The 11991-nt window shown below is 38.2% G+C and overlaps 2 protein-coding genes across 3 annotated transcripts in view; one reads left to right on the forward strand and one right to left on the reverse strand.

Moving 5' to 3' along the window:
* LOC110987437 (uncharacterized) overlaps positions 1–11991 on the forward strand; it is a 64594-nt gene that overhangs the window by 18178 nt on the left and 34425 nt on the right. The gene's annotated exons all lie outside the window — the stretch shown is intronic.
* Positions 456–11891, reverse strand: LOC147799243 (uncharacterized). Of its 2 annotated transcripts, XM_087137414.1 has the most exons (6): positions 11182–11891; positions 10551–10650; positions 9627–9721; positions 7810–7927; positions 2955–3030; positions 456–1553 (listed from the first exon to the last, which is right to left on the reverse strand). In XM_087137414.1, the coding sequence occupies exons 3-6, from the start codon at positions 9682–9684 to the stop codon at positions 1494–1496; spliced, it is 312 nt and encodes a 103-aa protein (XP_086993540.1). In that variant the 5' UTR covers positions 9685–9721; positions 10551–10650; positions 11182–11891; the 3' UTR covers positions 456–1493. The 2 variants fall into 2 exon arrangements, with proteins under 2 accessions (XP_086993540.1, XP_086993541.1); XM_087137415.1 differs by lacking the exon at positions 7810–7927 and having other exon boundaries at positions 11182–11872.

Here is an 11991-nt window from a genome sequence, read left to right on the forward strand (position 1 = left end):
TTGTTCACTCAAGCGTAACGAAAGATAGCGGCGTTTAATCCTCCGTAAGCCTCGAATCTTTTTATTGTTCAGGAGAGACGGCACAAAGGAATCCAACAAAAGAATTGGTCTCTTTTTCAGCCTAGGTACCATTCTGTGTACGTCTGTGGAAGGGGACATGAGTGTGAAAAACGGCTCGTATTCGCCTCCATTTCCTTGTTAGGAAAGACCGTGCACGGGTTCCTTTTTCATTCTCCCTTTTTCTTTCGCGCCACACCTTTCCTCCTCTCTTTCTATTGGCTCCTGTCCATCACGTGTGCTGCAAGGACCAATTGGTATTGCGTATATTCCTATCATTTCGTCGGCGAGTTTTCATCCAAACAGTACTATCAGACTGTCGGAGTCCCAGTGTTGCAAACAACGCGTGCATTTACACCTAACTTTGACGCTCAGAATGTACAAGATCTGATCATATCTCGATGCAGTTTCTTTAATATTTCTTCCAAAATTCTGTATCATCGTCTAGTATGAACTGGCTACTGTAAGTACTGACCTAAAAAACAGTATTTCCAAGGGAAACCTATTAATTTTTTTTCCTCAAGAAAAAACTGGGTGTGGCACATTTAAATCAAATTCCTCGTTGTCACTGACTTTTAGCCTTGAGTTTATTTTTCATACTAATTGCTAGTTTTGTCCAATCGACTCTTTAAGCTTTCTCAAAACGTTTCCCAGACAAAAATGTTGCATCCTGACTCCACTTCAGCAGTCGTGTACAAAGTCTATGGGGAGTGAAGAGAATTTTCCAAGTATTTCCTAACAACATTGGAAAATGTTTCTCAGTCCACAATTCATGTCTTTCCAGGATTTCTTTGATGACTGACTTTTCTTGAGGTGATATATGATGAGAAAAGTGGAGGCAGGATGCAATATTCTTGTCCCACTTCCAAACAATTTTTTAAAAATTTAGCAAATTAGCAGGTGCTTTCTTTTTCAATTTTCCCAAGTGGTGAATTCAAATGTTTGTTCATGTGGAAAATATTTTTTTTAAAAAAATGAACAGCTTCAAATACAGAATCGAATTGTCCGTTTATTTTCGGACAATCATTCTCATAATGTGAATCAAATTTAACCTGAGACAGACGGACACTTGAGATCAAATAGATGCACTTTTTGGCTTTAATTTGTCAAACTTAAACGGTGCAATGACCTTTGTCAAGTAAGAAACTTTAAAAACCCATTTAACTGTAAAAATATTGAATAATTTATTGTGGCCAAATTAAATGAAAGATCAATATTACAGCCTCATGTGCTGAAGAAAACTATCAAATCTAAATTCAATACATAGAATTCAAAGTTAACTCAAATATTTCTCTATTTTCTCCCCTTCATCTACAATGAGTCCATCTTCAAATTGGATCCTTTCCGTACTCCAACATCTGAGTGATCTTCAAGCTACTACTGCCTTCAATGAGAGGGACCAATTGATGAATAACGTTGCTGAAGACATCTTGAACTCAGTCTCGTAATGAGAAGACACTGAAGATGACAGTGGACAGCCAAGCTGAAATTCCTACCTGGACAAGAGAAATAAAGCAAATTGAAGCACTTTCAAATCTGAAGACAATATTTTCAACTGAACTCTATTTTGATCGAATAGGAGATATACATTTGATCAAAGATTTTACTTTGTCCATCAACTTGACAAGTTTCCTTCACAAAGGCAACAGTTGACTTTTCAATGCATTCTGCAATAAATGACTGTAAAACACCTTGGCTAAATAGTTTGAAAAAGATTGAAAATAGTTGCCCTTACAAATCCTTTCAACGGGACATGGGACTCCTGCACTGGATTCTAAGTTGTGAAATCACCGACAGGATTCATGGGTGAACTTCAGCATGAACTCTAACTTTCAAGATTGATTTATACAAAGCTTTCCTGGTAACATTTCGTACGCAAAATGAAAAAAAAAGTTTGGTTTTGGAGTGTCTGGTGCACTCCTGGTGTGTTGAAAGATTCTCTTATACTGAGGTCCAAAAACTTGCTCCAATTTCAGATTTAAACTTGACTAGCCTTTCCATAGCAGTGACTCTATTCCCCAAGCCTTAAGTAACTCAACAGCAATTGCTACTGCATGCACAGTCCTTGTGGCATAAAACGGTTTTAGACAATTTCTAAAGTATAGCTTTTTAACTTGGCATTTCAATAACTTTGTACATAAGTCCTCGCAGCATTCTTTACACTTGAACTGAAATTGGAGAAGTTTTCGACCTCATCTGTACTCCAACATTTACTTCCAAGTTGAGACTTTGCCAGCTGATGTTCTTTGACCTTTAAGAAATGTTTCATTTCAAACTCTGTCGTGCCATGTCAAAGTTGGATCTTTTTAAGGTGCAGACAATGAAAATTACGAAAAATTTTAGTCATGCTTTGAATCTCATTGCCCAAAACTGTTTATATTTGAAACGTAGATTGATGAATGAACTTTAAACAAATCGTCACATTTTGTACCAACAGCTTACACATTTTTTTATGTAAAAGTTGTAAAATGTTATGCGCCCGAAATTGAAAATCAAAATAATGAAAATAGCACAAAGATTGCTTGCCTCAACATCAACTGGCAACTTCTCAACTAAGTGGTCAACCAAGGATATTTGTAACCTGTTACTGAAAGTCGAGTCTATTTGTTTACAAACATGCCAAGAAAAAAATCCAAGGCATTTTGAAATCCAAATAATTGCAACCAAACTCTTGACGCAAATTCAAATCAGGAGTCTTGAAAGGACTTCACTATTTTATCAAATATGTGAGCAAAACAAGTTTGAGCGCCATCTTAAAATGCGCATTGACAAAAACTCAACTTTTCAACAATGGAACAGCCAGTAGGTAATTTCAAAGATGAATATGGGCTCTAAAAAATATGATTTCAGACTCGCTAAAAGTAACAGGTTACAAAATGTAAGGTATTGCTTCTTACCTTGCCATGTGACCTTTGACAGCCAATGAAGCTTGCGTGTGCATTTTGGTGAAATGACTGGCACAATCTCTTATTCCTGCAAAAAAATGAACAATTCCATTCAGGCGCATGAGCTAATAGAAAAAAGATAGCAACATCCCATGTTCAGGCATGCAGTTTAAACTAAACCTAGAATGTCCCCATTTTGGTTCAAAGGTCACTGATTAAGGTAGGCAATAATGCCTTAAATGGCTACAGTGAATCTTGATATGTGTCCTGTGGTCTAACCTTGGGTAATTTGTATATGATCTCCAAGTATAGAAGTTGTATACAAATTACAAAGGGTGTGGCCATAGATATGCATATTCATGATGCAATGCAGCCACTTTAGGGGAGGAGCCAGAAACATGTACATGGAAGGGGAACCACAAAGGCTTCTGGAGTTAAACTTTGACACCTCAGAAACCTTTGCTGTTGCCCCAAGACCATGTGCTAGATTCTGGCTCCATCCTCTAAAGAATTATCCTTGGTTGACTACTTTCTTGAAATCCTCCTTGCATGGAGGAGACAAGGGGGGCTTTTTTTGATTTGTGAGAAATAAAGACAAAGGGACACCTTATTCAAATTTTCTGTGTGAAATTTATTCTAGGGGACCCCTATTCATTTTATTCTCATAAAAAAATTTAAAAAAAAAGCAGCAGTGTTGTGCTAAACATACGTTGCTGGTCGGCGCCCTCTACTGTCTGGGGCGTATGGCAGTCTATGGCCCAGGTACTGTGGTTGATATACCTATTGTTTAGTGAAATCCACTGATGTGTCACTGGTGCTCTGCACCACTGGTATCCTGCCCCACATAATTAAACATGCATTTCACTTCATTGAAAAAACAAACAATGGCCAAAACAAAGGTCAGAAAGGATTCACTGTTGCCGACCTAATCTTTGCCGAGTCTGTATGGGGTGTTTCACGGACGTCATCCCCTGTTCGGGCAACCAGGCTGCAAAATTTTGGAAGTGTTTTTAAACACTTGAGTGGAAAAAACGTAAAATGAGGAAGCTGTTTTTAAATGGACTTTTCCACTCCATCTCCAATTGAGTCCTGGACCATCAAAATGACAACAACTTCAGCCTAGATGATGACATTTGAATCAGAGAAACACATTCTGAAATGGCTGGCTACTTTACAATTTGACTATGCTTGGGGAAAAAGAAGCTGTTCTCTGAATGTACTGAAGTGCAGTACTCGTCAATAATTTTGTTTCCACTTGTGAAGGAAGAACCACGCACTGTATGAGAAATGTTTGCACAGACGAACATGTCCAAAATTTGTCTGCACAAGCACAAAATCCAAATTGTAGACAGTGTAACTGACAAATAATAGTGTGTATTCAGCGAAGAAAAAAGCTGTGTGGTTTGATTGTTTTACAGTACCAGACCCTTAAGAGGAGATATTGCAGATGACATTGGGTTTGTTAATGGTATACTCCTAGGGAAAATGCTCTACATTTATTCCTATCATGTTTGGAGCATACTAATAAATTCAGAGCGAGAGAGCTAAATATCGATCCTCTAAATAAAGACATATTGTACTGAACTACACAAATTATTGTTTTATAATTCTTGAACTAAGATTAAATTACTTTAACCCTCCTATGATCTGGAGAAATTCCTTCACAAAATCTATTCCCTTGTGTAGAATACTGGCGAGGGAGGATTAAAAACCAAATGCAACAAATCCAATCCAATGTGCTTTAGACTAAACCCGAAGGGTAAGGACCGTGCATGCTTTACTGGCCTTAGACTAAACCTGATGGGTAAGGACTGTGCATGCTTTACTGGCCTCAGACCAAACCTGAAGGGTTAGGACTGTGCATACTTTACTGGCCTCAGACCAAACCTGAAGGGTAAGGACTGTGCATACTTTACTGGCCTTAGACTAAACCTGAAGGGTAAGGACTGTGCATACTTTACTGGCCTTAGACCAAACCTGAAGGGTAAGGACTGTGCGTACTTTACTGGCCTCAGACCAAACCTGAAGGGTAAGGACTGTGCATACTTTACTGGCCTTAGACTAAACCTGAAGGGTAAGGACTGAGCATACTTTACTGGCCTCAGACCAAACCTGAAGGGTAAGGACTGTGCGTACTTTACTGGCCTTAGACTAAACCTGAAGGGTAAGGACTGTGCATACTTTACTGGCCTTAGACCAAACCTGAAGGGTAAGGACTGTGCGTACTTTACTGGCCTTAGACTAAACCTGAAGGGTAAGGACTGTGCATACTTTACTGGCCTCAGACCAAACCTGAAGGGTAAGGACTGTGCATGCTTTACTGGCCTTAGACTAAACCTGAAGGGTAAGGACTGAGCATACTTTACTGGCCTTAGACCAAACCTGAAGGGTAAGGACTGTGCGTACTTTACTGGCCTCAGACCAAACCTGAAGGGTAAGGACTGTGCATACTTTACTGGCCTCAGACCAAACCTGAAGGGTAAGGACTGTGCATGCTTTACTGGCCTTAGACTAAACCTGACGGGTAAGGGTTGTGTATGTACATCACTGGCCTTAGTAACACCTGTAAATATATAGCTTACATTGTTAGATAGCTAAACACAACTCAACAATGAACAAGACTCTTCAGTTGAGAAAAACTCCCCAGAAGTTGCACTTTGCCTGTGACCTCCTTAATATTAGAGACAAGATACACATATATGTATTCTTAAAATGGTAACGGAATAACAATTGATGACTAGTATTAAAATGGCATTCCTGGAAATTTGCCAGAATGGCTGTGTTTAAGTATCTGCAATGTTAATGGTCACATGCATCTAACTTCCTCTGATAGGATTTGTCTACACATGTATTATAGAAACCTAAGGCCCTTTTGACTGAAGATCTAAGTTTTCTCTTTAAATGCTTTCTAGAGCATTGTTTATTTAGGGTTACTTCTATTTGACTGAATACAAAATTATTTTACTTTGATTTTAACATTATAATTTTTTTCCTCTATCAATTACCTACAAAACCCAATGTAAGTTTATTGTAACTTTAAATTTTACCTTCCTTCCAGCAAGTAACCAATCATTCACTAAGCATGTTATCTTTGACTTGTATTCCTACTTATACTGAGGGACATGTGTTGTCACTGAAGCACTGAGTACTTCAGTAGACAAAAATGAATCATAAATCCTCTCATTTGACTTCTCATCATCTTCAAGAAAATTAAAAACTTTTATAAATGCCTAACTTGGAAGTCAAACTAATCACCTTGTTGTCCTTATCATAAACTATTTAACTCTCAGGAAGATGTTCATTGCTATTTGAAACCTGAATTTAACCTGAAATTAATTATTTTCAAAGGTTTTCAATTTCCATTAAAAAACTCCTAAATCCGATTTTATAAACTATCCTATCAATGGTGCTTTCTTCAAATCATGCTTGCTTGTCGAGTTTTGGCTTAGGAATAACAAGGTATTACTTTTTCTATTTTCCTAAAATTTACGATGTAGTAAAGCACATTTACACTTGCTAAGATTATGTTAGATGATCATTTGTTCTGACCTATCAGTACTATTTCCTACTAAAGATAAACTTTGACACTGTCCACTCAGTTTTACAAAGATATTTGTGGCTGATCTGTAATTACTAACTATTTTCCTTTCTTTAACAATCCCAATGTCATCTTTGATACCACCTTCAAGGAAACAATTACCTCCAAACACAAATGAAACCAAAACTGAAATGATTCTGTAGAATCTAGGTAAAGTTGAGCAGCCATACTAGAATGTCTTTCCTCCAAGTCTCACACCAACACCTGAGAAGAAGCCATTATCATTCATCAGGTCTAGAGCCCCCTCAGATCAGAAGCAGATGTCCTCTTTGATAAAGGTTTGGTCATCATGACCCTGCCAAAAAAGCAACCTGTTTACACAGGAACAAAGAATGACGGGTACCAACTTAGGATAACAAAATGATCGAAAAAATGGTGAAAAAAGTGCAATGGTCCTCAGTCCGTTTCACCAAACCATACAGGGACCCCAAAGACTTAAGTAAGCAACAGAAATCCTTTCTTTCCTATACTTGACAGTTTAGAAGATTTTTGGGTGAAATAGCATGTCAATTATGTGAGGCAGGACACCGGTGGATTAGAGCACCAGTGACACATACAGTCGATTTCACTAAACAATAGGTATATCAACCACAGTACCTGGGCCACAGACTGCCACACGCCCCAGACAGTAGAGGGCGCCGACCAGCAACGTATGTTTAGCACAACACTGCTGCTTGTACATGCATGTAGAATGGGATTTCATAAATTACACAAAGAAACAGTTTTTAAACATTTGGCATATAAGGTTACATGAGAATCACTCCCTCGAAATGAGCCATTCTGACAAAAATTGTGATTTTTTTCTTTAACAATGCACAGTTGATTATTAAAACAAATAAATACATTGAACAAATTTTCAAAACTGCACAAAATCACGCATGAACTGGTGAAAATTGGACACTGATTTCCACATTTCAAGGTTTTAGATTCTGTTAGAATTGGTGTGCTTAATAATTCTTTTTGCGAATTTGAAAAGGGTCTGCCTCAGGATCTGTGTCTTAGATTCAATTTGTGGGAGTGATTCTCATCAATATGCAATAACAAACATCAAATGGTATGGTTCAAAACATCAAGTGCCATCAATTTGTAGCTGATCACAGCACAAATTTCTTAAAGCTACAATCTTACGCAATCAGCAAACTCAATTTGATCTGTTTGACACTATGGTTTTGACATTTTGGTTTTGGCTAAACATATGCTCCTCTGTTGCTAAAATGTTCTCTAAATTCTGAGAATCAGAAATGCATGGTTTGCAAAAAGGAAACTTACATGTAAGAAAATGTCCTACACTGAGATGTCATAAAATGTTCTTGACACCTGAAATCTTGAACCATAAACACACATAGTGTACACTGTGGTCCATGAGATGAATCCACTTGGAATATGTCTGCAAAATCCACACAGAAGAAAATGAAATCCCACACCAGAAATGGGTAATCATCATCATGTTGGAGATGTCACCCACACCAGGGGAGGGACAAAGTTGGAAACATCCCTAACACCAGGGAAGGGGCATAGTTGGACACATCCCCACACCAGGGGAGGGGTAAAGTTAGAAACATCCCCACACCAGGGGAGGAACAAAGTTAGAAACATCCCCACACCTGGGGAAGGGCAAAGTTGGAGATACCTCCACACCGGGGAGGGGCAAAGTTGGAGACATTCCCACACTAGGGCAGGGGCAAGGTTAGAAACATCCCCACACCTGGGGAAGGGCAAAGTTGGAGATACCTCCACATCAGGGGAAGGGCAAAGTTGGACACATCCCCGCAACAGGGGAACAATGAAGAATTTCTGAACATCTTTGTACTAGGGAAGACATCATTTGAAATATCACACAAGAAAGGGCCAAGAATGTAAAAGATATCCCAACACGAGAGATAAAGAGACCATTCACTGAACACAGCATGGATCCATCTCATTATAGTTTACAAAATGTTTACCAGGAAAACTCAATGAATTGCAATCTTCAATGGTTTCAATAATTTTAATTTTTGGTCTGTATGTACACCAGGTTTTGTTACAGAATTTTGCCAACATTTAACTTGAAACTTATAAACTTTGCATCACATATTTTGGGGGTCAATCTCATGATATTTACAAAAGCGCATGCTTTTATGTCACAATTTAGACTAGTCTGATCTGCATGATTTTCACAATTTCACTGGATTCATTTGAGTTTTCCTGTTATGCTTCATGATTGTCCAAAAATGTCCCATATATCACTAGCACAAAAGAGGTAATGAATTTTATCCTCAAGCAAATTTGACAAACAGTGTTAGGGCAAATACCAGCAGCAGTTAAATGCAAGGTAAGATGATGATGTCATGCAATGGTATCACAGCGCTGTTACAACAATGGGATCAACCAATGAGCATCAAGGATTTGAGTTTGCTTGAAGATAAAATGAACCACATGACCAACATTTATACATTACAATTTAGAAAATGATAGTGTAAAGAAACTATCCAAGTTTTCATACTCCTTTCCTTATTAATTAATTTTGTTACCGCTATCAATGGAACTTGATTTCTAATTCAACCTCCCATAAACTGCAATGGAGAAAAATTTGATATTTATCAGACTGAAGAATAGCATTTGGAAATGATTCAAGATTTTGGAAAAGTGCATTTGTCCACGTCGTTCTTGTTCTCTTTCACTAACTCAAGACGGGCAAACTGCCTGTTCTACAATTTGAGTAAAAAACTTTCCAGAAATAGAAACCAAAATGGTGCAAATTTTGTTATTTTTCTCTTTCGTCAACTCAAAATGGGCAAACTGCCTGTTCTAAGCTTGGAGTAAAACAACTTGGAAAGCTCACAAGGGCTACGAAAATATCCAAGTTTACATCATAATGACCTTTGAAAATCACATAAATCTGAAATGTTTTCTTTCAGAACAAACTTTCAAAAATCTTGCTGCTTTTGCTTTTTGATGCTGGTCAACTATGTAACCGTATACTTGAAAGAGAAAAAAAAAGCAAATTTTCTTTTCAAATATCTCCGTAATATGAGGAAAGGTCATTGATAAACAAGGATTTTTTTGACACCTTAAAACTGCAAATGTACAATTGATTCTTTTTTTACATTTCTGATGAACACGGATGGCTGGACTTGAAATCTCTGGAGGCAAAGCTGTTGTCATGGTAACGATGGATGCTGCTGTTTATCACACTGTTTACCTGCAAAGATGGCAAGGAGAAAATAGTTACAAGTGAGAAATGCATCGTTGTAAACAAACATAATAAAAGAAAACTCTGAGTACATCTATTTCAGTTTTAAAGTCTGTGTCAAGTTTTCAACCGCTATGCAATTCATTAATACACAAAGCTCTAGTTTACAGTCAGGTTCAATTATAGAGTTATAATGAAAGAGAAACAGTGAAGCTTTTCTTATTCATTTTACCCATCACATTCACCCTCACTAATTGTGGGATTTCCTTGCTCTAAATCTTCACAAAGACACCAGTATTGTGATGAGCATAATGAAGAACAATTTGAAAGTTCAGCTTCAATCCAAAGGGATGAATCAGAAAGTAGCCCATGTATAAGGAGTAACCTCCAGTCTGAATGACTTCTTCATTAAGACCCGGAAAATCTACATGTACTGGTTCACGGTTAACTCTAAGACTTTCTCTGTGTGTTAGACCCACAAATGTATACCACACTGTATGTATGTGACACAGGGTAGAGGAGACTCAGTCATGGGAGGTTTGGCTGGAATTATTTGCCAAGATGGCATTGAGAGTCTTTAATGACACACCTTGACTTGCAGTAATTCTAGCAATTGAAACTAGACACAAGAAACTAAGGAACTTGGACCAAGCTTTGTAACATGTATTTCCTCTTTGAAATGAGTGGTGTAAATTGGCAAAATACAAATTCTTACAGTCCTGAAGCCCCGTATTTTAATGAGATTTTCCTATCCATGTATGCTAGAAGGTTAGAGTCAATATTATGATATCTACAGATTCCATATAAGGAATGACACATATAACTACTTTGAACTCACCTTGCAGGAAATGGCTGCTTGTTTTATTCCTTCAAGTTGCTCTGTCATATACATGTAGCATGGTACAACGGACTCACGTTGCCAAGGGTTAAAGGTCAACCTATGCAACAAAAAATTAAAGTACTATTGAGGAATTTATTTTTATATCAGCTGAGTGAAGTTCTGAAGGAATTAGTTCGACGGCCAGTTTGTGGGGGATTTACCTCAAAGAAAATCGTCAACGAATTCAAGTCAAAGAAAATGTACAAAGTGGAACGATGATAAAAGATGTTGTTTTGAAAAACTCATAACTCATCAAACAATCCATTGGCTAAGCCATGAATATCATTCTGAGGTTAGTTAACTTTCTTTTTGACAAAATGATCTATTTCCATTTACATGTAGAGTGGAGAACTACCCATTCTGAAATCAACAAAGGCATGATGGAGTTAGAAGGATGTTTTTATCTGCATGTTGTGTTAGTACTTGCTGGTTTTGCCCAAGGCCTCATAAGACCTCACCTCAACATGATTTGCTATAAAAAGATGACAGTGACTGTGTGGAAATGACAAGGCATATTTGATAAATATAAAAGGGGGAACCTATCCAAAGGTACACGTCCAAAGCCTTTGAGCTTTGGTATACAGCCTACCTGTGCTAATCCACTGCATTAGTGGTATAAACTTGAAGTAACACTGATGCCTGGCTACTGGCTGGTTATCTAGCATGACCGGTTCACAAGATGACTGGCTGGTTGGTAGGCTGATTGGTTGACAAGATGACTGGCTGGTTGGTAGGCTGATTGGTTGACAAGATGACTGGCTGGTTGGTAGGCTGATCGGTTGACAAGATGACTGGCTGGTTGGTAGGCTGATCGGTTGACAAGATGACTGGTTTGTGGGAAGGCTGATGGCCTCTCCAGATGGCTGGCTGGTTGGTACCAAACATACAGCACAGAGAAAGAAAAAGTCAGGAGACGCTGCATGAAAAATCAGCCGCACGTACTCCTGCTGGAATGTGAGCATACAAATAGAGGCATTTAGTTTTGCAGCGGGGGTGGGGCTGCTTGAAGTATCGGCACATGCCAGACCCATGCGTCCATGTATATACAGAAGTGTACTACATGTACCCTGCATGCTTTGTGCGTATAGTGGAACACCACTAAATGTTTGGTACAGCGGTCGTTTGGTATAGCGAAATGAACTGCCCAACGTTTTGTTGCCATGTTGAATAGCGCCCTCTCTTGTCTAACTGAAGTGCATTTTCTTGCGATACTTTGATTTGCTGTTTTTGTGATGTTTTGCCATTGCATTCACGTTTGAGGTTTCTAGAAATGTATCTGTTCATTATTTTTGTTTTTTTTTAAATCTTGAGTTACAAAATTGATGTTTAGTTTATCTTAAAAGTCGTGATGCTACCGCTCGGGATCGATTTCAGATGCATGCTGCGGCGAATCTCGGTT

This window comes from Acanthaster planci, linkage group LG05, assembly GCF_054643075.1.
Source record: "Acanthaster planci isolate LZ-2023a linkage group LG05, COTS_SCS, whole genome shotgun sequence".
Taxonomy (NCBI): Eukaryota; Metazoa; Echinodermata; class Asteroidea; order Valvatida; family Acanthasteridae; genus Acanthaster; species Acanthaster planci.

Coding starts and splice junctions, on each gene's coding strand:
- LOC147799243 (XM_087137414.1), bottom strand. CDS start 9,684: ATGACAACAGCTTTGCCTCCAGAGATTTCAAGTCCAGCCATCCGTGTT. Junction 3,031..7,809: donor TGTAGGACATTTTCTTACAT/GTAAGTTTCCTT, acceptor ATTTTTTTGCAG/GAATAAGAGATTGTGCCAGT. Junction 1,554..2,954: donor GTCAAAGGTCACATGGCAAG/GTAAGAAGCAAT, acceptor TCTCTTGTCCAG/GTAGGAATTTCAGCTTGGCT.